The sequence below is a fragment of the Pseudopodoces humilis genome, chromosome 3 (assembly GCF_049639895.1).
Source record: "Pseudopodoces humilis isolate 2021_Gansu_Grassland_sample_001 chromosome 3, ASM4963989v1, whole genome shotgun sequence".
Lineage (NCBI taxonomy): Eukaryota > Metazoa > Chordata > Aves > Passeriformes > Paridae > Pseudopodoces > Pseudopodoces humilis.
In genome coordinates this window covers 110,872,194-110,896,875 of record NC_142202.1, presented here as the reverse complement: position 1 = coordinate 110,896,875, position 24,682 = coordinate 110,872,194, and the positions used below count along the sequence as shown (strand labels likewise).

General features: G+C 50.5%; 3 protein-coding genes across 3 annotated transcripts; all 3 read right to left on the bottom strand.

The window, feature by feature from the left end:
- Positions 1-7,988: 7,988 nt before the first annotated feature.
- Positions 7,989-12,937, bottom strand: DEFB125 (defensin beta 125). The gene is made up of 3 exons (XM_088053872.1): positions 12,816-12,937; positions 10,823-11,059; positions 7,989-8,394 (listed from the first exon to the last, which is right to left on the bottom strand). The coding sequence occupies exons 1-2, from the start codon at positions 12,874-12,876 to the stop codon at positions 10,938-10,940; spliced, it is 183 nt and encodes a 60-aa protein (XP_087909998.1). The 5' UTR covers positions 12,877-12,937; the 3' UTR covers positions 7,989-8,394; positions 10,823-10,937.
- A 5,449-nt stretch (positions 12,938-18,386) lies between these two features.
- LOC148184736 (gallinacin-12-like) lies at positions 18,387-19,638 on the bottom strand. The gene is made up of 2 exons (XM_088053324.1): positions 19,424-19,638; positions 18,387-18,867 (listed from the first exon to the last, which is right to left on the bottom strand). The coding sequence occupies exons 1-2, from the start codon at positions 19,554-19,556 to the stop codon at positions 18,719-18,721; spliced, it is 282 nt and encodes a 93-aa protein (XP_087909450.1). The 5' UTR covers positions 19,557-19,638; the 3' UTR covers positions 18,387-18,718.
- A 1,491-nt stretch (positions 19,639-21,129) lies between these two features.
- Positions 21,130-23,366, bottom strand: LOC102102029 (gallinacin-11-like). Its single transcript, XM_005528784.1, has 3 exons — positions 23,309-23,366; positions 22,264-22,392; positions 21,130-21,257 (listed from the first exon to the last, which is right to left on the bottom strand). The coding sequence occupies exons 1-3, from the start codon at positions 23,364-23,366 to the stop codon at positions 21,130-21,132; spliced, it is 315 nt and encodes a 104-aa protein (XP_005528841.1).
- Between the last annotated feature and the right edge of the window lie 1,316 nt (positions 23,367-24,682).

Here is a 24,682-nt window from a genome sequence, read left to right as displayed (position 1 = left end):
AACAAGGACATTGAGGGACAGGACACAGGGAATGGCTTCCCACTGCCAGAGGGCAGGGATGGATGGGGTATTGGGAAGGAATTCCTGGCTGTGAGGGTGGGGAGGCCCTGGCACAGGTTGCCCAGAGAAGCATCCCAGCACAGAAAGATAAAAACACATTCAGAGCCTGAAATGCCAGGGGTGTGTGCTCCAGGAATGAAGGGGAAGCTGAGCACCATAAAACCTCCGTGTCCAAGAGGTTTGATCCTGTGTTGCTGCAAGCCTGGTAGCCCAACAGCAGCCCAGGTGCTGCGGTGCACGGCAGGAATCTCCTGCACAGCTGGCTCAGCATCTGCAGCTGCAGGGGTTTGAGGGAGTGCCTCCAGGCTGGCACGGGCAAGGCTTCCAGCTGCGAACAGATCTCCCCAGGGGATACAGAAAAACCAGGAGCAAACACCGTCCTGTCTCACTGTGGAGGTCTGGGAGAGGTTTTGTGTGTCGTTCTCCTCTGGTCTCCCTGCTACAGGAGAGTGTGGGGGTGACAAAGATTTTTTTAGGTGCTCAAGCTCACCGATCTCACTTGTGTCTGTAAGAATTCCCACCTTAGGGTGACAATCCCTGTGGGTTCAAAGAGACAGGGTGACAAAAATAAAATTGATTTGAGTATCTGGGTAGGAAAAAAGTGGCAGCATCTCTCCCTGGAAATCCCTGTTTGGAGATGAGGATTGTGAGGGTTTGAGAGGGGAGCAGGTCCCCAGCACAAGGACAAGCACAAAGGTGCTAAAGACTTATAAATTATGTGTAAAGCATGAGGAATTCACCAGCTGAAGAGCAGCCTCCCAGGTTTACACTGGAATTACCCCGAGGGGGATGTGAGACCATCTCAAAACAGCCACATGGGGCTGGAGCCAACTCCAGGTTCTCTCCCATGGATGACCTCCAAGGCGGCTCCACCCCTGCTGCCTCCCCAGGCACTTTCCAGCCAGCCAAATCCTTCTGATAAATATAGCAGGAGGAAGGCAGCAGGTTTGGCTGGGGACGAGCAGGGGGAACTGGCTCTGAGACAGCTTCGTGCTCATTGCGACAGAGTCACGTGTAAGTGTTTAAAGCAAGACCTAACTGTAAAGTTATGCTGTCCTGGGACTTTGGAGAGGTTTTGGGGCTTGGAGGGGAAGTTGGCAGCTGGGTTTTTTTCTCAGCTGGTGGGGTAACAAGTCAGCTGGAGTGGAATGGGCTTTTTAAAGTCTTGAGGTGACTTTTCTCTCCAGGGAACAGGATGGCAGATGTCCCAACACACAGCCATGGTGCACAGTCATGGAACCATGAATCATTTGAATGAATGGAATGGAATGGAATGGAATGGAATAGAATAGAATAGAATAGAATAGAATAGAATAGAATAGAATAGAATAGAATAGAATAGAATAGAATAGAATAGAATAGAATAGAATAGAATAGAAGTCACCATCTCCAGCTATGCCTGTGCTGAAGGAGTAGCTGTGATCTTCATTTCCCTCCTACCCCCCATTATTCCTCAATATTCCTCTTCCAGGGTATTTTATTTATCTGCCAAGACATCATTTGGCTGCAAGAAGTTCCTGGCATGGGGAAAGAGGAGGTGACTTCTGCCTGCAGCCTCCACTGTGCCAAGTCCCCTGGTCACCTGCCTTGGGATGGACTTCAGGGTCTGAGGGCTGACAAAACACCACGGGCTCTCCCAGAAGAGGCCTTGCTGCATTTTCCAAGCATCTGCAGCCTCTCCAAGGACTTGTACCTGGCAATCTCTATTTGCCAGTGTTTGCAAGGGCCACAAGCTCCTGAGACTGCCCCACTAGGGGTGGACATCACCCATGGAAGTTCCCACATGGCAGGCAGCTGTCCCATGGGATGGGCTGTGGCACCCAGTGCCTGTTTGTCCCATGTCAGGGGTGAGGGATAGCCCTGCGTCTTTCCAGCACCAGGCACAGCGAGGTCCTAACTCTGAACTGGCACCCACCCAAGGCAACAAACACCACAAGAAGAGGGGATCCTCTCCTGGGAATTGCTGTGACAGGGCTGGGCTCTCCCAGCATTGTCTCCCCATGGCCTTGAGCATCTCCCTGGCCGCAGTGTTGCTGAACTGCACGTTCCAAGGTGAGCGAGGCTGAACAAACAATTGCCCCCCAAAACAACACTGGCGCCTGCTGGGGAAGCCCAGACTGGTGTTTGTGCCAGAAGACACACAAACATCTCGGCTGAACAGCCCTGACCTCCTCCTCCTTCTCCCTTTTTCTGCTTATCTCTGCATCCCTGGGGTAACCCAGAGCAGAGATATTCTGGGAGCCCAGCGCTGCCGTTTCCTCCCGGCGCCGTTTCCTTCGGTCAGCACCGCCACCCTCTCCTGACAGGACCCCATGGGATGCCCGCGGTCCCCCGGGATGCTCGGGGCTATCTCTGGGAGGACATCAGCCAGAGGAGGAGGAAACCCTTCGACAGGAGCCGATGCTCCAGGAGCCGGGCAGGCTGGAGGGTGCTGAGCAAGGAAGAAAAACAGGAAAGTGGCGGCAGATAAGGAAAAGGACCTGGAAGAGGAATACTGAGGAATAATGGAGGGTAAGAGGGAAATGAAGATCACAGCAGACCTCGTGCCACAAGAGGAAGCTGCTGAAAGGAAAGCAGCCCAGAAATATCCTTCTCATTGTAGTGGGAAGCAGGTCTCAGCCTCACAGCACAGGGATGCTCAGCAGGTCTGTGTGCAGGTAATTAGCCCGTTGTGAAGACTGCTAATTAATCTGTTAGTGGCCTGTTTCCCATTGTTGTGAGACTGAGCCTCCTGCATGCTGTCCCTAAAAAGGGACAACCCTGAGGACAAGGACAGTCCTGGAGGCTGGATGGGGCTCTGAGCAGCCTGGTCTAGTGGAAGGTGTCCCTGCCCATGGCAGGGATTTGGAACCAGATCACCATCCCTCCCCATCCCATTCCTATATTCTATGGTTCCATGTTTTTATTACTCGGTGTGAACCAATCCCTTGGACCCTGCTGAGGTGAAACAAACCAGAGAGAGGGGCTTGTGTCCACACCCCAGGTGTGTCCTGCCTCGGGTTCCCTATGCAGGTGTCCAGCTGTTTAATCTTAATGTGGCAGAGCACAACAACTGTGTTTCCTGGCTGGTTTCTGCAGACACCACCCCTTTCTGCTGGTCCCTCAGGCATTGATCACTTCCACGTTCTCACCCTGGAGCAGGTCACACTTGTGGCACACGGAAATATCATTACTCCAAGACACTGCCTTTGTTCTACATTTTACATGGATAAAACCCCAATCCAGATCCATCCTGATCATGGCCATAACCTGTGGAGGAACACCACCTAACCTGGTGTTCCTTCAGAATCATTTCTCTGGGACCTCTTCCCTACAGGAGCCTGTTGGGAATGTCCTGATGGCCAAACTGTGCTAAGGGCTTGTTTAGCTCCGTGCTCACTGATCAGTGTTAAAAACACTGAGCGACTAATTTAAAAGTGCAGACAAATTTAATTCCCTCCAGGATGGGAAGGATTATCCCTGTCTTGCCAAGGTAATTTGCCAGCAGTGAGGGTCTGGCAGATGATAACCCCAGAAAGGAAGAGGTCAGTCCTTCAGATACAGCAGAGGTTGAGGAGATCTCCATGGTGCTGTGTCCCCTGGGATGAGATGGGATGCAGAACACCCGACACTGCTGCCAAAGGGAGTGAGCAGAGGAGCCTGAGCAGAATCCTTCCAGTGACCTGATCCAGGAGCCATCACTGACAGTGCTGGGGATGGAAACCGAAATTCCAACCACGAGCACACAGGGAACTTGACCAGGATGTGGTTGGTGACACATCTTGGACATGAGATGGGATATGAGAAAGTGATACAAAACTGCAACTAATTAAGGAAAAAAAAATAAGGGCTCAGTGAGTTGTTTGTGCATGGGCTGCAGAGAGGAGCAGCCCCTCTTTCCCTCTCCAACATAAAAAGAATGAAGTGAGAGATATATGTTAAATCCAGCTTGGGGGTCATCAGCACAGGAGAGACACAGACCTGTTGGAGCAAGTCCAGAGGAGGCCATGGAGATGTTCCAAGGGCTGGAGCCCCTCTGCTCTGGAGCCAGGCTGGGAGAGCTGGGGGTGCTCACCTGGAGAAGAGAAGGATCCAGGGAGAGCTCAGAGCCCCTTCCAGGGCCTAAAGGGGCTCCAGGAGAGCTGGAGAGGGACTGGGGACAAGGGCCTGGGAGACAGGACACAGGGAATGGCTTCCCACTGCCAGAGGACAGGGATGGATGGGATATTGGGAAGGAATTGTTCCCTGTGAGGGTGGGGAGGCCCTGACACAGGGTGCCCAGAGAAGCTGTGGCTGCCCCTGGATCCCTGGAAGTGTCCAAGGCCAGGTTGGATGGGGCTTGGATCAGCCTGGGATAATGGAAGGTGTCCCTGTTCATGGCAGGGGGTGGAACTGGGTGATCTTTCAGGTTCCTTCCAACCCAAACCATTCAGCCCTGAAAAAACTGATTTGGACAGAACCTGACCTTGAACTCCCAGTGATGGGGCAGCCACAGCAAGGTGTTCCTGGGCCTCACCACCTGCATTGCAAAAACTTTTCCTCATAACTAATCTTAATTGACTCTTCTTTAGTTTAAAACCATCACCCCATGTCCTGTCACAGCAGGCCCTGCTAAAAAGCTTGTCCCGATTTTTTTTGCACCACCTTCATCCACAAACCTCATTTCTTGGTCTAAGGCTGACAAGAGAGTCACTGCTGCAGATCATCCATGAGAAAGCCACTCATCTCTGTCCCATGCCCAGGTTACAGGAGGTCTCTGCACATATTTTGGGATTCACTTTTACTTCAGGATTGTCCAGCTAGTGACTTCCTGTCTCTGAAGGCATTTTTGCAGTATTTCACCACGTGACTCTGGTGAGTGACAGGGCTGTTGTGGGGGCTGATAACTGGATTAGCTCGAGCCAGAATTACTTCTGCCTACACTCAGCAGGACCTCTGATCATCCCCCACCATGTCAGCTCACAAAATCCCAAAGCCCCTTTTCCAGCCTGCGCTTAACCCACCACAGTCTGTCACCCCACAGGGGATCCTGCTAACGAGCTGTGCTTGAAGAGCAGCATCTCCCACAGACAGCAGCTCCCAGAGCAGCATCTCCCACAGACAGCAGCTCCCAGAGCAGCATCTCCCACAGATAGCAGCTCCCGAGGGAACAGGCAGCCTGGGAGCGAGGATGCTGATGGTGAAACCTCCCATTAATCACGGGAGCACAGCCGCCACCTCCCCATCCCAGCTACCACAACTAATCAGCCCCTAGTAGACAAAACATCCACATTTTTCCCCTCCCATGTGTTTTCCCTCCATGTGCTCCGTGTCAGGAGTTGTCTGGTGCTCAGATAGGGCTGCCCCTGGGCCGTGGATCACATATTGAAGGATTGTGTTGTCATCCAGCCTCATCCTTGGAAACATCAGCCTGGAGAGTCCATAATGCAAGTCCTTAACTGTTCATGGTGCAGAGAGTCCACTGTGCAGATCCTGACAGGCAAATCCATAACTGTTCTCCCTGGGGAGATAAGGCCGTTCCCATGCCAGCAAGGGGGACCTCAGCTCCACCTTTGCTTCCAGAGCTGGTTCCTTTGGGCAGTCACCTCCCCACGGTCTCAAGACAGACTCCTCACCTTGAAGTGAAACCAGGGCAGCATTTTCCTGGGTTTTCCTTGAAAGCAGCAGCCTGGAGGGAGGGATTATTTAATTTCTTTGGTTTTCATCCCAGCAAGTGTGTTTCATTTGAAGTGGCTGCTATGGGCCAAGCAGACACCCAGAGCTTTGGGAGAAAAGGGGCTAATGGCAAACTTGGGATATGCATGAACTTGGAATAAACATAGTAATTTCCAGAGCAAATGTACAGAGCCTTTGAAATTAGGAAGAAATTCTTTACTATAAGGGTGATGAGGTTGCCCAGGGGAGTTGTAGGCTCGCCATCCCTGGAAGTGTCCAAGGCCAGGTTGGAGAGGGCTTGGAGCAACCTGGGCTAGTGGAAGGTGTCCCTGCCCATGGCAGAGGGTGGAATGAGATGGTCTCTCAGGTCCCTTCCAAACCTTTCATTTTGTGAAATCACGTCTGTACTTTTAGCTTGTCCTGCAGACCTCGCTGGGACATGTTGCCCTTGCAAGTGCTGCCAGCTCCACATCTCTATCACCAAGTTTTGTAGTTCCCTAAAATCTTCCCAGGTTTGGTTTTGTCCCCACAGCTCCTCCACAAACTTTGCTGTTTCTTGGTGCCTTGGGACTATGGCATTAGGTCCTTCAGACTGGGGAAGAACTTCCAGTCTTAAGGAATCATTCCCTACTTCTGCTCCCTCCATCTCCTCCAGATGAAGACTGGGAAGGGCAGGCATCAGGTTCTGCTCTACAAACCTGGGTTGTTGGCCCAGAGCTTGAGAAAAGTGGCAACAGCAGAAACCCAGCGAGATGCAGCACGCAGCCACAACCACAGATGCAGTGCTGGGGTCCCAGTAGCTCTGCTGTGGTCAGATACAGCTGAGATATTTTCCACATTAATGCCTTTCCTGCTGGCTGGAGCTTCCTTCCCCCTGCCTGACACCAAGGACGGGTCAGACCCCTCGGGGTCCTGCTAGCCCAGCCAACATCCTTGCAGAAACTCTCCTCATTTGTACGTACACCCATATGAATTTAGAGATGTGTTAGCAGGAAGGGTGTTTTCGGATCTTGCCTGAGGAATTTAGGGCTGGCTCTACTGGGTCAGGAGGCCTTGGGTCTGACACAACTGCATTGCTCTAAAACCCTCTTTTTCCTCTCTTCCTTCCACCGATGTGGGATCATGGGGTGAGTGGAGGATGGGCTGGGTGGGCGTTCGTGCCCATGCGCCTCCCCTGCTTCCCTCCTCCCCCTCCCCATCACCCTCCCCACCCCCTTCCACCCTTCTCAGCCATGATAAGCTTGCCGATGGAAAAAATGTTGTCACACATATCTCACTTCCAGTGTGTGGGAGTTACTGATAACAGCACAAAGATCTGGACAATAAAGACTCTTGACAGCTTTTGTGTCCATCCTGGGCACGGGGTGGGGGATAGTCCTGGAACAAGACCTGAGTGCCTGTGGGATTTGGGGAAATGTCCTGCAAGCTCCTGCAAGTCCTGGGGAGGAGGCTGGAGAGGTGAAAGGGCTCATCCACCATCCTCATTTGGGGTGCAAAGTCATTCCTCTGCACATTCCCCAAATTCCACCCTGCCCTGGGGCATCTCCAAGCTGAGAGCCAGGAGATTTTGGCTTCAGGTGGCTTTGCTGTTGTGCTGGGGAGCAGCCCAGCAGCTGCTCACCATGCTGTTTGTTTTGGAGCTTCCCCATCAGCCAGTGCTCCCTCCGTGGGGGGAGAGGGTTGTGCTGCTCCAGCACTGCCATTTTTCCACATGGAGCTGCTGAAAGAGCCAGGAGCAGCTTGCCAGGAGGGTGAAGTCATTTATTTATGCCTAGAAAAAACGTGTACTTTATTACACAGCCTCTGAGGTGCTGGGGCTGAGTCTCTGCCAGGCTTTGGTGCCGATGTGGGGAGCCGAGGTCAGCACGGGGCAGCGCCAGTGGCTGCACTTCTTCCCAGTCCCCTTGTTGGGATGTACGAACAGGGCACCAAATTATTCATGAGGGAAAAAAGGGTGCCAGGGTTTGGGTGGCAGAGGTTCATTTGACACAGAATCACACAATCATTTAGGCTGGAAAGGACTTCCAAGACCATTGAGCCCAACCTGTGACCGATCCCTACCTTGTCACCTGCCCAGAGTGCCACGTCCAGTCATTTCTTAGGTACCTCCAGGGATGGAGACTCCATCACTGCCCTGGGCATTCCCTTCCAAAGCCTGACCACCCTTTCCATGGAGAAATTCCTCCTGGTGTCCAACCTGAACCTCCTCTGGCACAGCTTGAGGCCATTCCCTCTGATTTTATAGCTCTCCTAGTTTTTCAGTATTTATTTTCTCACTCTGGTTACAACAATTGAAGAATGACTTTTGCAGAAAACCTTATTTATTCCAAGCAAAAGAAAATCAATTTTATAAATTTTCCAGCTGGAAGGAGACCTACCAGTTGTTTAGATTTCTGTCCCAGTCCTCAGGGGCTGTAGATGCTTTCCCCAAAATCTCCATTTCCCTCCGGAACACTGGTCTCCAAAATGAGCATGATGATCCATCAGAATGGAAGGGAAAAATATTCTTTCTAACATTAATAAATAATACAAAATTAAATTTATTTTAAGGCCATTGCTGTAGGGAACTGTCTCTCTCCTTGGGCTCCCATGTCCCACAAGACTTTTCCCTTCTGAGTGCTGTGTTGTAGGAGACAGGAAGCACAGTTTTCTCTGGATTTAGCCAAAAATATTTCACACTTTTCTGATCAAACCACGTTTCTGGGGGAGAGAAGAAAAGAGAGGGTGGTGTTAATGTTATCACTATTTTACAAAGAATGAAGATTTTCCATTCCACCTTGGAGAAAGTTGCCAAAACAAGAGGAGGATGCAAAGGTCCATCCCAAAACCATTTCCATGGTAAATTTGTACCCAGCTCTGCCTGAGAGCACTGCAGACCCTGACCTTTGGGTATGGGACAAATTAATTTATCTCTCTCCATCTCCCCATACCTTCTTTGACGGCAAGGGGCATGTTCTAACCTTTTTCAGATGGATTTTCCAGGTTGTCTGCCTGGGAGATGAGAGGTTAAACCCTCCCAGGAGCAGATCTGGGTGACATCATCACCCTTGACTTTGGCACCGAGGCGCTTTCCCCTTCCCCAGCGGCTGATAGCCGGCTCCATCCTGCTGGGAGCGATTTCCCTGCTGCCAGCGAGCTCAGACACACACACAGACACATCCATGTGCACACCCAGGCATGCTCACAGGGCTCACATCCAGGGGCTCCTTTCCCTCGCAGCTCCGGCATCCCGGCCCCGGGATGTCATCCTGCCCCTGATAAGGCGCAGGGGCGGCTGCTGGAGGAAGGCTCCAGTTGCTCCCGGCGCCAGGCTGGGTAGGGGCAGACATGCCTAACCCTTGCTCCTCTGAAGGGCCAAAAACAGATGACATCACCCCCTCATGGTGTCCATCCTCCCCCCAGAATCCCTATCAGCCCCACGGAGAGGCTGCGCTTGGAGCGGCGAGGAGGAAGAGGGAAGGCAAGGGGGAGGAGGCCAGGGAAAAGGAGGGAAGGCAAAAGCTGGAGCTGGAAGTTGGTTACTTTGGCAAAAAGACAAAGTTCTGCAAAACTTCACCGGCCAGACTTCAAAAAGGTGGAAAAACTGGAGGCTCAGCTCTGGCAGGTCCTGTTATCAAGGGGAGCTTTATCTCCCGATGGGGCTGTGGCTCATGCGAGCCACAGTGGCTGCTAACCTCTGGCTGAGCTTTCTGAGGTCCCTGAGGAGCCTGTCACAATGGAGAGGAGAAGCATCCAGGAGAGGGGACTGCATGGAGGCATTGTCACAAAAGCAAGGATGGGATATCCCAGCATGGAGCCCAGCAGTCCCTCGCTGCTTCAGTTCATGGTGGTAGGAGGAGTGAGGGGATCTTTCCCTGCTCACAGTCCAGCCAGAGATGGGTCAGATCTCCACTGGGTGTCAGCTGGCACAGCTGGGTCACTGGTTTTACTGGTTTCTTCCAGGGCAAGACTGGTGCCTCTGGGATGGTTGAAGCCAGGTGTGTAGCTGGGGGTTTTAGGGTGGGAATTTTGCCCACCTCATTTCTTCCATGCCCTAAGAACCACACTGGGAGTTTTCCAGAGATAAATCTTACAGCTTTTCTCCTGAGGAGATTTTCATCTCCTTTCAAGCCATCTCTCTACTCACAGCTCCAAGACATCTCTATTCCTGCTCACCCTACAACACCTCCTTTCCACCTCACCACCTCCAAGGTGACGACCTGCTTTGGGGGTCCTGCTCCAGAGCACACCAGGGTGGGAAATTCTCCTTCCTTCAGTAAACAACAGTCCACAGTCAGCAGCTCTTACTCCGTGGTGAGGAACTGCTGGAAGTGACCTTGGCCTTGGCTCATTCCCACGTATAATTCTACTCGATAAATCAGCCCGTGCAGGACAAGAGGCAGTGGTACCCCTTGGATGATATTGGGATTGAGTTTGGGATAATTTGCACTATGGAAGTAAGGCTTTGCCTGGGAACCGCTCCATGCAGGAGCAGGGCAGATGCAGAACCCACCACACTCTCTGTGAGACCGGGTAAATTGTTTGAATTGTTTTCTCTGTGGGGATTTATCAGCCTTACCCACCTTTACCTCCTCACAGAGGTGGATCACAATCATGGAATGGTTTGGGTTGGAAGGAAGCTTTAAGGGCCATCCAGTCCAGCGCTCCTGCAATGAGCAGGGACATCTTCAAGGAGATCAGGTTGGATAACCTGAGTCACCCACCCAGGTTCGCCCTGTTGCTATCAGAGAGGTAGAGGAACTTCTGGAGGGAAAATCATATCTCTGTCTTGGATCCATCCCCTTGAAGAGGATGAATCCTGCCATGGCCTCTTCTGAACAGAGCTAGAAATTGAGGTTGTTAAAGACAGTGACTGAGACAGAGGTGGAGGAAAGGGCTCAAAGAGAGGCTTCATAACTGCTTGTAGCAGCCCAGCAGATCCCTCTCTTGCTGCCACTCTGGAAGGTCACCCCTTGCTCCTATACCACATCTGCCACCTTTGTGCAGGTGATTTGGATGCCCCAGTGCACCTCCAGCGCCCTCAGCCCCCGGGTGTCAGGCAGGGTGGTATATCTGAGGAGAAATCCCTGCTCCACTCCAGACCCAGCAGGACATAGAAAACAAAGAGGTTTATTGGTGGCGGACAAACCGAGATACGAGTGGAGGCACGGAGGTGTCCGAGGGCAGGTTCTGTGAACACTTCTGGCTGCAGGATCACTGGGCCAGCTCTCCTGGGGCTGTCACACCGCCTGGTGTGGCCGCTGTCACCGGCAGCAGCGCAGGCGGCCGTTGCTGCAGCTCCCTTCCCAGCGCTCCATGTGGAAGCAGAGCCTTCGGCAGTGGCCACGGTTGCTTCTGCACTGCTGACTGTCTGAAAGGCTTCTGGCTGCTGGGGAAAGAGGACAGGAGAACTGGTTAGGAGAGCTGGAACATACTCAGAGCCCCAAAACCTACTGGGAGCTCTACTGGTGTTGGTGGCTGAGCAATTGGGTGTTCTCCGTTGGCAACAGGGAAATTCAGCCTCCTCCATGGTGAGGATCAGATGTGCTTGGGAGGAGCTTCTCCATCCAGCAAGCACTGAGAGTCTCCTAACGACTGGCCTGGGTGAGACAGCCAGGTTTGGGTCAGCTGTGTTAGGTTAGATGAGTTAGGTGAGGTTGGACAGCATCAAAAGGCAGAGAAGTGCTTTTCAGAGCAGGTGTCCCACCTGTTTTTTCATATGGAGATTATTTGGCTTCTTGGTGTTTTGGGGTTTTTGTTTGCTTGGGTTTTTCAAATCTTTTGCTGTTTTGATTAAAAGGGCATGTGCTGCTTCTCTTTAGACACAGCAGAAACATCAAGTTTGGGAGTTCTGGAGGATTCACCACCAATGGAGTGGGCAAACCCTTCTCTCTCCCTTCGTTGTCCCGAGGACTTCAGTTAAATAAATAAGAGCATAAATAGGCCAAGCAAGTAAATTTCCTCTGCCTGGTTATCAGGTTTGCCTTCTGCAAATGTGATATCACCAAAGTCCTGCTAACATCATAGTGACCTTACACCTGAATGAAACCTGGGTCTCTGACATGTATACAAGCAGCCAGAGAAAATGCCAAGCCAAGGAATATTTTCCTATCAAACCAAAATCCCAGAAGAAAACAATCAAAAAAGGTAAATTAATCTGCCTTTCCCCTTGCTTTTTCCCACTGAAAGATGGTCTCGATTTTATAGAATCAAAGATACACAGAATGATTTCTGTTGGAATGGACATTTAAGACCATCTACTTCCAACCTCCTGCCATGGGTAGGGGCACCTTTATCTATCCCAGGTTAATCCAAGCCCCACCCAACCTTGCCATGAACATTTCCAGGGATGGAGGGTCCACACCTTTCTGGGCAACCTGTGCCAGGGTCTCACCACCCTCACAGCCAAGAATTCCTTCCCAATATCTAATTTGCACAAACCCTCCTTCAGCTTAAGACCATTCCCTGTGTCCTGTCCCTCCATCCCTTGTCCCCAGTCCCTCTCCAGCTCTCCTGGAGCCCCTTTAGGCCCTGGAAGGGGCTCTGAGCTCTCACTGGATCCTTCTCTTCTCCAGGTGAGCACCCCCAGCTCTCCCAGCCTGGCCCCAGAGCAGAGGGGCTCCAGCCCTTGGAACATCTCCATGGCCTCCTCTGGACTTGCTTCAGCAGCTTCTGATGCTGGGGATCCCAAAGCTGGAGGCAGCTCTGCAGGTGGGATCTTACCCAGATCAGATCAGAGAGCGAAAATCACCTCCTTCAACCTTCTGGTCACTCTTGCATCTTCCTGAATTTGCCACATCTCTATTCCACTCTTGGAGAATTTAGTGGGATTCTCCTTGTTTTGTGGAGGATGAGGTTTTATCCTGGTCAGGAGCAAAGCTCAGGCTCCTGGCTTAGGCCCAGCATTTCTGGGTGAGTTCTGAGGGCACAGAGAGGAGGGGATGCACAACCTTATTAACTCAGGACAGCTGCATCCAGGAACTTCATGGAGACCATCTCAGGAGAAATTTTTTCCTGGGAAGCACGAGTTAGGTCAGCCTTGACTTGAGAGCCCTGTCTTGTCCTCTTCTACCTCAGAGCAGGAACCTGCCTTTTCTCTCTCCACAGTCCTGCAGGAACCCCTGTGAGAATTTTGTCCTTACCCAGAGCGCCCTGGAGGAGAAGAATGACAAGGACTGCAAAGAGCAGCTGGAGAACCCGCATGGCTCGGCGTGGGGTTCCACCCCGAGGAGGAGTGAAGGGCCCTAAAGAGAGGAAGAGGAGGGAAATCCTGGATTTATAGTGGCCAGGAGGGTTGTGTAATTCTCCTGGAGTGGAGGGAACTTTGTCAATCTCAGCTGCATTTCAACACGACAGCAAACAGTTGCACGGGGTGTTCCTGCTCTCAGTCACATCGTGTTACAGACAAAAAGTATAAAGGGGAAATAAAGGAAAAAAAATAGAAGGAAAAAGACCAAAAAGAGGTAAAAAAAATCAGGGTTTTGTTGACAATTACACTGAGCACTGGGGAGTCTGCTACTGCTTGCTGCTGGAGACAGGATGTTGGGACTGACCCAGTGTGGCTCTGTGTTTGTAGGCTTGAGCATGTGATGTCAAAATCCAATCCAAGTGTTTGCAGTATCAAACTGGTCTGTTGGGTTTTTTTATTTTTTTATTTCCAGCTCCCACTCTCTGTGTTTAGCACTGACGCAGTCAAGCGTGAAAAAATCCAGAGTCTCTTCCTCAGCACTCCCCAACACACAAAGCTGGCTTGAAAATAATGGGATCCTTAAAAAAATCATGGGTCTCTTTCAATTTCCCAACTTCCAGGCTGCAGAGAGGATGCTTGCCAAGGTTTTGTTTACAACTGTCAAGAAGAAATGGCAATTGAATATTTTATCCATTTATGTACTTAATGGGAAAGCTGGGACACCTCCCTGTGATATTCAGTGGTGTTAGGAAAGCTGGATTACAGCTCTCCCAGGGATCCTGGCAGACTCTCGGGTTTGTACCAGTTCTCCAGGTCAGTTCCAGGAAATCAATAGAGGTGAGAGCTGCATTTCAACTTGGGAAAACAGCACAAAGCAAACAGCGAGCAGGAATGTCCCCTGGCCAACAACAAATGGAGAAAGAGGAAATGGAAACTTTATAAAGGTTTGTTGTTTTTTTTTTACAGTGATGATGCAGCAGAGGCCATCACCAAATCTTCCCTTTTCCCTTCAGAACTCACCTCGAGGGATTTTTCTTTGCAGGCTGGATGCCAGGGAGTGCTGGGAAATGCAAACCCCATGTCCTTCAGGCTGCTTGAACAGAGCAAGGATCACCTTTATCAAGCAGTGCAGATAAAGGGGCCTTCACCAGTTGGACTTTGGAGCAGGGGACACTGAGCTCTTAACCAGGCTGTCCTGTCCCGGCCACACACAGCCTGGGAAAGGGAGATGGATCTGGAAACCCACCTGGGGGAGAGCTGGATGCAAGGATGTGTGTGAGCCTCTGGAAAAGTGCTGGTGCTCTGCCTACCTGGTGGCACTGCTTGGGTGGAAGACAAAAACCCCCCCTGCACCTCTGAGGATTGGCATCTTGAATGTGAGAGATGGTGAAGTGGGATTTCATGGAATTATGGAATCACAGAAAGGTTTGGGTTGGAAGGGACATTAGAGATCATCCCATTCCTCCCCTTGCCATGGGCAGGGACACCTTCCTCTATCCCAGGTTGCTCCAAGCCCCGTCCAACCTGGCCTTGGACACTTCCAGGGATCCAGGGGCAGCCACAGCTTCTCTGGGCACCCTGTGCCAGGGCCTCACCACCCTCCCAGGGAAGAACTTCCCAAGCAAAGAACTTGGGCAGAGCTTATCCAGCAGGAAGGAGATGGCAGTTCTTGAGCTACAGTCCACACATGGAGGAGCGTGTGGATGCTCCTGTGAGTGCCCTGCCCTGAGTGTGTGAGCTGAAGTGTCTGAACATGTGTGTGCAGATGGCTTGGTGCTCTCCAGAGAGGATGTGGAGCACGTGGCCAGGGTGTTCCCAGTGGTGGATGGCAAAATTCCAGGTGTTTGTCTCCAGCTCAGCTGCTCTCCCGTGGTGGGAGCAGCACCACGCAGAGGGTCATTTATGCCTGGAGCTGTTTGGATGCTGCAGGCTCCATGGGGACCAGGCTGCATCCTCCACACCACCACAAACCCCTGCTCTGCAGCTGTGGTACATGGGTTGAGTTGCAGAACACTCCTTGGGAAAGAAGTCCAGGACTATATAGTACCAACAAAACACCAGATTTCCTCCAGAAATGGGGGCAGGAAATCTCTGTCCCCTGGACAACTGTTTGTACAACAGCTGCTCTGGCTCCCTTTGGCATGGTCCTGCTGCCGTGTTGGCCTCTGATGAGCCTACTGGGGCTGGCTCAGCAGCCTCCCACCCTCCCCTGCTTCCCAACCTGCCAGCAGATGTCTTTTGTCAGAGCTCACCATGCACAAAGGCTGATCTGTGCTCAGACACGTGGCACAGGAACTGGCTCCTGGGTGCTTGAGAGGTTTTGGGGCTGGGAGGAGTCGAATCAATGTATATCTGCTCTCTGGCCCCAAACAGGAGGGATGTTTCCACTGACTTCATTGCCTTCGGGCCAAGACCTGAGCAGGCTGATTTTTAAATGCATCCTGGGATAAGTTTTTGCCAGCAGGAGCAATTCCTTGTGTGAATGAACTGTTTTTCCAGCTTGTGATGCCACCTCTTACTCCCAATCCCACTGACAGCATTTTGCCAAACAAGCAAGCACTGATAGAACCCTGCAATTAAACCTGTGAGGAAATGATTGTGGGCTCAGCTCTGGGCTCAGCCCTAGTCCAGAAACCCCCCATGGGTCTCATTCCAGACCACCCTTCATGGCCTTCTCAGAACTCTTTTCAACAGGTCCATGTCTGCCTTACCTTGAGGCCCCTAAAGCTGGACACAGCAAGAAATGATGGTTCTTGCCCCACAGAAGGTGGTCAGAGCACACCTTGTGCAATTAACTTCTCCTCTCCAGAGCAGGGCCACGTCCAGGTGTCAGTTATGGATCATTCCTGGCATGTGCCCACCTCCAAACGGTGCCAAGGAAAACAATTCATTTTCTGACAACACGTCTGAATAGCCACTACTTTCTGAGCCTCACATGATTTGACTTACTCGTGTAGGTACGGCCTGTGAATCCTGACCTATTTTATCTCCCCAGCACACCCTGGAGCTGGGCTGTGGTGTGGTGATTTCTTTCACCCCACAGGAGGTGGAAGAGCTCGACGTGGGTGGGATGCTGGAATGTGACCCCCTTTCTCCTGGGGGTGAAGGATGATCCAGGCACCCAGGGATTGCACTGGTTTGTGTGGGACTGCCAGAGATGTAGGAGACAGCCTGGCTCCAAGGGGCTGCTCATGGCTGTGGCACCTCAGGTTCCCCAAGAAGGAGCCCATCTAACACCGTCCTGCTCCTGATTCCACATCACAGTGACGTTTTTAGGGCGGAAGAGGAGGATTTGGCTCTCTTTGCCAAACAAATCCCACTGAGGGAATCCATGCCGTGCTTTGATGGGCTAAAATCCCCAATTATCCAGGAGGCTTGTGCTGGTTGACAGGCTTGAGGGTAGAGCTCTATGCTGGCTGTTTGCATGGATGCAGAGATCCCAAATATACATGCCAAGGTGTCTGGATGATTTTTGCATCTCCTTTAGGTAAAGGTCTACTGAGACAGTACTAAAGAACCCAAATTTGTAGCCTTCTGAGCTCTATCAGGCACAGACAGCTGGAGTTCAAAGCTCAGTCAAGAATTTCCCACAAAAATCTTCTCCTTCATTCGGTTTTCACCTGTCCATGGCAGAGGGTTGGAACTGGATGATCTTTAAGGTCCCTTCCAACCCAAACCATTCTGGGATTCTATAATGATTTTATGATTCTTCCTCCTCCCCAATATTACAAGATACTCCAACTGGGGTTTAATTAATTTGAGCAGCATTCCCTGTCATACTCTTACACCAAACCAGCTCATGCTGCTATTTAAGCAACTCCCCATGAGCTGAACTGGCTGCTTTGCCCCAGGTGAGTTCAGGGGTCAAGAAACCACATCAAGAAACAGTTTTATAAGGTCTGGAAGTGCCATTCTCCACCATCCACTGTATCCTCAGTGCTTTCTCTCCCCTTCCTCTGTGTGAGACTGGAAGGGGATTCAGTTCATCTTATTCACTGGGCAGAAGTAATGACAGATTTTTGTTTATTTTTTTGGTTGTTGCTGGGTTGTGGTTTTGGGGTTTTTTTAAGGGTTATTTCCATCCAGATCAGCAAACAAGTGAACACACGTCAGTGGGACAGCAGGACCATGACTGTGAGCATGCCCATTAGTGCCAGAGGAACTATATTCCCTATAAACTGAGCATTTCCACCTTTCCTGGTGGACTGGCCAGCAGGTCCAGAACACATCAGGGGCAGAAGGCCCAGTGACTAGGAGGGAGATGTGCCAGGTGGGCTGCAAGAGCCCACTCCTCACTTCCCTAGGAAAGCAGGCTGTAACCACGATGGCTGAGCACTCCCAGGTGAGGGGCACGAATAATGAACCCTGTGGATGAATGTGAGAAATAAACTGTTTGATTTGGAGAGGTGCCTTGATTCAAACCCCTCCCCGTGCTGTCCTCGTACATCAGAGTGCGTCAGAGGGATGGGCTGGAAATGGGATGGAATTTGGCTCTGGATTCAGCCCTGTCCCTGTTTTCACAATCAGCTCCCAAAACAACAGCCAGCTCTGGGTAATCTGGCTCTCCTGAGGGTTCATCCAGCTGCAGGGGATCTCCAGGGGAGCACTGGCATCTCCCTGTGTGTGCTGGAGTCCCAGTGGCGATCCGAGGAGAGTAACTGGGCTGCTCGTCAGTGAACGGAGGAGCTTGGATGAATGAATTGTTGGCCCTCTGGCACTGGTGAGGTCAGCAGGAATTTTCCCATTTGATTCATCAGAACAAGAATTTCATGTCCCAGGGAGGACTTTTCCCTGGCTCCATCTGCCCAGTGCCTCAGCTGGTTGGCACAGCTCTCTCATTACATCATTGTTTCCACGCTTTCACAGAAATGATTGACCCAGAGAGAAATATTTTACCTGGAAAGGGAGACCAGGAGCTGGCAAAGGCAGGGGAGTGTCAAAATTTTATGTTGAAAAGACACAGAAGGGCTGAGAGTGGGTCTGGACAGAAAATTAACTTAGGCTGAGGGAGCTCATAGAAGAAAGCTGTGAGGGACAATGAGACTGATTTCCTTGGGGCTGAGTGACCAATATGGAAAGGAGTTGTACCAGAAATTCAGAAATTGTGATTGCCCCTGGATCCCTGGAAGTGTCCAAGGCCAAGCTGGATGGGGCTTGGATCAACCTGGGGTAGTGGAAGGTGTCCCTGCCCATGGCAGGGGGTGCAATGAGATGATCTTTAATGTCCCTTTCTACCCAAACCGTTCTGGGAATCCGTGACTGCCTTGAGCACCTGGCACAGCCCGGAAAGGAGAAGTGGATGGGGGTGGATCTTGCCTGAGAAGCACAGACCACACTCACCTTTATGTCAAACCAGGTGCATTTTGCACCAGAAGTCATGCTAAAAATATTTTCCCTATTGCAGCTGTTTTCCCTGTGAAGTGAAATAAAGGGGCAGAGTCCCCCTGACGTTCTGGGGAGGTGGGGAATGCTGTGGTCACTCCTGGTCAGTGGCACCCCACCACTTGGCAGCATTGCTGACTCACAGGTGGGCACTTGCTGCTTTGTTAAACCTCAGGTTTATTGGTTTCATGTAAGGGGAAAAACAACTTTTCACCTGTGCATGTCAGACAACAATCAGAGTCCCAAAAAGGCGACAATAGTTTGGGTGGCCTCAGTTTCTTCTTGTCACAGTGTCTCCTAAAAAATTACAGCAAAACCAAAGCGTTCAGGAGTTCATGAGCAAATCCACAGCCATATTCTCCCAGGGGAACAACAGTCTCAGAAACCACAAAATCTCCTTCCCAACATCTGCTCGTGCCGTGCCAGTGGAGGCTGCTGCTCTCCATGTGCTGCAGCTGGCTGCTTTGGAAACCTTCAGCTCTCTGTGGTGGCAGGTGGCAGATTTTTGCAGCAGAGAATGATGGGTTCAAAGCAGTACTGAGCCGGGTATTCACCAGAAACACAGGTTCCCACTCGGCACAAGCCCCCTCTGTGGTTACAGCTGTCTGGTCCCTGAGCATCTCCTGGACGAGGGAGCAGCAAATTAGTGGATAAAATTCATGGGGCTCCTTCTGGCACCATGTCCCTGGCCAAGGGGAGCACACAGAGAGCCTGGGCAGCTTGAGCACACCTAGGATCCTCCCCATCCCACAGACAGGTTTAAATATCTATGTTAAAAACCCCAAGCTGCTGAACCAACCTGCCTCAAGGAATGTTTTATCATGGAGTTGTTTTTTCCAGGATGTTGGTAAAAACCGTGCAATGGAGGTCAGAGGGGTTGTCCTCCCCCTGCCAAGGAGGCAACTGCAGAGAAAAGTCAGGAACATTTTCCCAGAGCACAGGGCTTCTCCTTTAGGGCTTCTCCTAACTCACTCACTAAAAGCCCCATTTTCACAGCTTCCTCCTTGCTCATTTTTTGTATTCCCCCAAGGGATTAAATAATGAATTTTCCCAAAGTACCTCACCCACTCTCCCACCCAGAAAACACCTTTCCTCAGCACCTGCAGTATCACACAGTGAAGAAAGATTATCCCTGCTCCCAGATGTCCTGGTCACCACCCCAGGCCTTCCTGGTCTTACCGTGCTGGGTCAAGGAGATGAGTATGAAAACAAGCACAAGGATCCCCATTCCTCCGGCTCTGCTGGAAAACCACGGGGCAGGGAGTGAGATTCTGCAGAAGCCTCTGTGTGCTGCTGGCATGCTGGATGGCATCAGGGAAGAGGGGAGGAGTAGGCAGGAGTTAATTATATCCCAGTCCCCGGAGCAACATTTGCTGCTGAGAAACCCTTTCGTGTCATTCTGACCCAGCGCTGCTGCTCCAAACCATGTTGACTTTTTTCACGTTCACTGGTTATTTGTTTTCCTGATTCCTCTCCTTGGCAGCTGGAATTTTGGGCTGGTAGAATTCCAGCTGGAAAAAAACACTCTCAGAGGGATCCTCTGCCCTTCACCTGCAGCCAGTAAAATCCCTTGGACAGGGAGGAGGGAAGCAACCTGCAAGGGAAGACTGAGGATGTGCAAGGAGAAGGATGCAGGCTAGGACTGATTTTTAATCTGAGCTCCTGTGAATTTTTTCTCCAGCTGAAACCTCGGTGTTATTTTTTTTTTTTTCCCCCTGAGCTTTGGCTTCTGAGGAATTTGGGAGGCTTCATTCCTGAGTGTGATGAGTGCACAGTGCTGGTGGAAGAGCTGTTAGTTCAGCAGTGCACCCTGAGGTGGTAAATCTGTGGTGGGTGTGCAGCTCTGGCTGTAAAATGTGATATACCAGCTGCCCTGCCTGGCCCTGATGTTTGCTGTGCCTTCAGCTGTGGTAACAAAATTGCTCTGTGAACACATCTGAAACTGACAGTGAAAGAACAAGGCTGAAAGTCCCTTTATCCCTAAAAGAAACACCCAAACAGAACAATATAACTGGAATCATAGAGTCATTTAGGTTGGAAAAGCCCTCCAAGGACATCGAGTCCAACCATTCCCCAGCTCTCCCAAACCACCACTAAATCATGTCCCCAAATTCCACATCTATCTGTCTTTAAAGTCCCTCAGAGGTGGGGACTCCATCATTACCCTGGGCACCGTGTTTTAATGCTTAACCACCCTTTCCATAAAGAAATTCCTCCTGATGTCCAACCTGAACCTCTCCAGGTACTACTAGATGTCATTTTCTGTTGTCCTGTCCCTGTTCCTGGGAGCTGAGCCCACCCCTGGCTGTCCCCTCCTGTCAGGGAGTTGTGCAGAGCCAGAAGGTCCCTCCTGAGCCTCCTTTTCTCCAGGCTGAGCCCCTTTCCCAGCTCCCTCAGCTGCTCCCTGAAGTGTCCCAGGAATGACTGGATGTGGCACTCAGTGCTCTGGTCTGGGTGACAAGGTGGGGATTGGCCACAGGTTGGACTCAATGACCTTGGAGATCTTTTCCAGCCTTAATCATTCTGTGATTAAGTGTCCTCAGTCTTCTAAAGCATCCAAGTGTAAAATCAACATGGTAAATAAGATTAGGCTGGTAAGAAGGATTAGGGGATAGGGTTTCCAAAGATGCAACAGCAAATTTTTGTGTAATTCTGCACATGGGTGTAATAGAGAGACATTCTGCCTCTTTCCATAAATAAATGAGAGTTATACCTGTTTATTTAGCATTTATTGCCTTTTTTATATAAAGAAACACGTCACCTCTAGTTAATTACACACTTTGCATGTTGAGAGCACCAGACACATCTACAACACTTGGATTAAAACTTGTTTGTTTTTCTGGCTGTTCATTTCCATGGTTTTATGCAATCCCACGAGGTTTTTGTCACACTTCTGTGCAGCACTTCCATCCTCTGCGAGGGCAGAGTCCCTCTTGCTCTTGCAGACATTTGATTTCTGGGGGCACACAGTGGCCCCCCTCATCTTGGCAGATGTGGAAGTTGGATGTCGTGTCTGCAATTCAGAGGGTTTAAGTCAAACCAGGAAACCTGGCACTGCCATCCAAACCATCTCATACACAAAAATTGTTGGGAAGTTGTGGTGCTCTTGTCTCCAAAAAGCAAAGACAAAAAGATGACCTTTGGGGCTTATCACAGCACTTCTGTGAAAGAAGGAAATTTTGATCCACCAGCTTGGAAAAGAATTAACTGAGGGAGGGATATTGTAAAGCTATGAAGAAGATGGATGCAGAATAACTACATCTCAGGTAGGTGTCACTGAATAAAATTGTGAGGGATGATGTTTTAAAAGAAATGGAAGGAATTCCTAACTTGTGGGGGAAAAATCCAATAAGGACTTTTAAACACAAGGATGCCTAAATCTAAAAATCCTGAGCTGCAATTTCATGAAAGCCACAGTAATATATAAGGAAATGTAATGACATGGTTGTGGTCACTTTACACACAGAGTAACTGTGAGGAAATATCCACTTCTGGCCATGGGCTGATCCAAGATGCTGGATCAGAGGAATTTATAGATTAGCACAGTTGTTTCTAAAGTATATATTAATTAATGATTTATGTTGAGGATTATCTATTGAGGAGCACCAAAACCAAGCAATTCTGGGAGGATTTAGATAAAATAACAGTAAGAGGTCAGTTGGCACCTATTAAGCACAGCAGGGTGGGTACAGCCCAGCAGTCCCTAAACAGATGATTATAGGAAGATTTACCAAGGAAGGAGGACTCTTTGTGGGCCAAAGCTTTTATTTTATTTTTCCAGCTGAGATAGAGCTTTGGGTTGTTTTGGCCAGCCCCAAAAGCTCCACACAGATGTCAGTGGAGGAACACACAGGTCCATCTTTGTACATGGAAAGAGATGGCTTAGACCTCGTGCCTGGAAGTGTCCAAGGCCAGGTGGGACAAGGCTTGGAGCAGCCTGGCATAGTGGGAGGTGTCCCTGCTGAGTTCAGCCATTTCCCCCCAGATTTTTCCCTCCTGGGCAGGGTTCCCACACCTACCAACGCAGCAGGTCCTGCGGCGCCGGTAGCAAGTTCCAAAGGCAGCAAACGGCTCTGGGCAGGATTTCAGATGGAAGCAGTAGCCGTGGTATTCCAAACAACGCAAGGTGTCTCTGGGCAAGCCGAGACCTACAGGGAGAATGGGATTCCCAGCTGTAGGATCAGCCCATTTTCATGGTCTTCCTTCTGCTGAAACCCCCCAGACCCCAGTTAGGGATCTGACACAAATGACCCCCAAAACCCAGAAGTTTTCAGGAACTCATGGGACTTTAGAGCATTCCAAGGAAGGTTTTTGTACAACTGGAGTGAAACACAGAGGTTGATGGCAATTTTCTGAACATATCCTGGCCATTCATGCTATAATGGGAAGGGACAGCCCAGTCTTGGATGCTCCTGAGTTCTGGGACTGCAGTGCTGCAGGGACATACAAGGGACAGCATGGTCAGCACATGCCCTGAAGATAAAATTATGACTTATAAAAACCCCCAAAAGCAGAATCTGGCTCAATAAACAGGAAGAAGCAGTTTTCCCAGTTCCTTCTTTCTCTGGAAGCCTTTCTCCAAGGCGAGGAGTTTCATTAAGCATGAAGAACAGGTGGGATAAAAACACAATCAGTAAATGAGTCAGTGCAGCAGAAGGGCTGAGGAAGGAGAACCAGAATATTCAGAGAGCTGAAGTCAGTGGTGCAGTTCAACCTGGACAGTACCAGGGAACGCCTCTGCTCTCTTCTACCTACACAGAGGGGACAATTTTTAACCCTGGGATTAGAAGTGGAGGTGATTTCCATGGCACCACCATCCAATAGTGCCAGAAAGTGGCATAAAGACACTTCAAAGAGTCGTAACAGCCAACACCTGGCAGAGGCTTCTGTGGGGAGGTTCTGGTGGGGTACCTGCTCACCATAGGTTAATTTACACTTCTGCTTCTAGACTGACAAATAAGGAACTGCTCTAAGGAAAGGAGCTGAGAAGAATGTTCTGCACCACCACACGAGCAAGCTGGACCTCCCACACAGGCAACCCCCAGCGTGGGGCTTGCCCCTTACCTGGAACAGCCTGGAGGAGGAAAAGCAGGAGAGCCATGAGGCAGGAGAAGAGCTTCATGGTGGAAGGTCTCAGCTGCAGCGTGGAGACAGGGCCACAGTGCCAGAACCTTTGAGCAGGGGAGGAGGGAGCACTCTGGCGTTTATAGGGCAGTAGGAGCAGCTGCGGCTGTCCAGGGAACCTTGGCAGGGGTGGCAGGGGAGGGCAGCAGGTACAGCCTGACCTCTGCCCATGGCTCAACCTGAACAATGGCTCAGGGGCACAAAAACAAGGGGGCAAATAGCTGTGCCTCCCTGCCTGACCACTGGGAAGGCTGCTGGGATCAATATGGATTCATCCAGAGAGCATCATTAACTTGAAATATCCATGTGGTTGGTAATGGATTATCTGAAGGAAATTAACCATTGTTTGGTGGGAGAGGAGGCAGCTGGAATATCAGAATCACCAAAGAGTCATAGAATAGTTTGGGTTGGAAAGGACATTAGAGTCTATCTACTCCAATCCCTTGTCATGGGCAGGGACACCTTCCACTATCCCAGGCTGCTCCAAGCCCTGTCCAACCTGGCCTTGGACACTTCCAGGGATCCAGGGGAGTCACAGCTTCTCTGGGCAACAGAGAATATCTGATCCTGCTGCATGTCCTGTGATGCAACAGCTGTTCCCAAGAGAAAGAAATAAAGGATAACAATCATTCCACACACAAACATACAAAATAGTTATGGGTTTTTTTTTCTGTGAAAGGTGCTGTGAAGAAAAAAAAAATCTGGTCTAGTGGAAAGTGTTCCCATCCATGGCAGGGGGATGGAATGGGATGATTTTTCAGATCCATTTCATCCCAAGCCCTTCTGCCATTCCATGTTTCTATGATACACAAAGTGCAGGTTATCAGTTTTCAGGGGTCACTAGCAGCACCTTCAACCTCGTAGGTGCACAAGGAGCACATGACAAGCGAAATTCACGCGTTTTCCTCAGCATTTGCCTGTGTGGAGTCTGAGTGATATCAACAGACACATGCAAGTGGGAGCTGACAGCTCAGGCTCTCCCCCAATCGTTTACTTCAGCCTCTTTCTACAAAAGATATTTATTGATGTCGTTCTGACCCAGCAGCCTTGATATCAACAATAGGAACCTCCCCCTCAGCCATGTGCATTGTTCTCTGCCTGCCTCCCTGCTTTCTTTGTTCCCTTTCCTTTGCAAATTTGCAGGCGCCATCCAGTCGTGAAGGAGAAGTGTTTGTGTCCATTTCCAGGCGGGGACAGGGATGAAACAAAGGCTGTAACAAGAACCCTTCAGCTGGCTCAGGTTCCCACCGAATCCAGGGGGATCCTAGCTGGGATATTCATCTCAGCTCTCAGACAGGATCTGTCATTATAGTT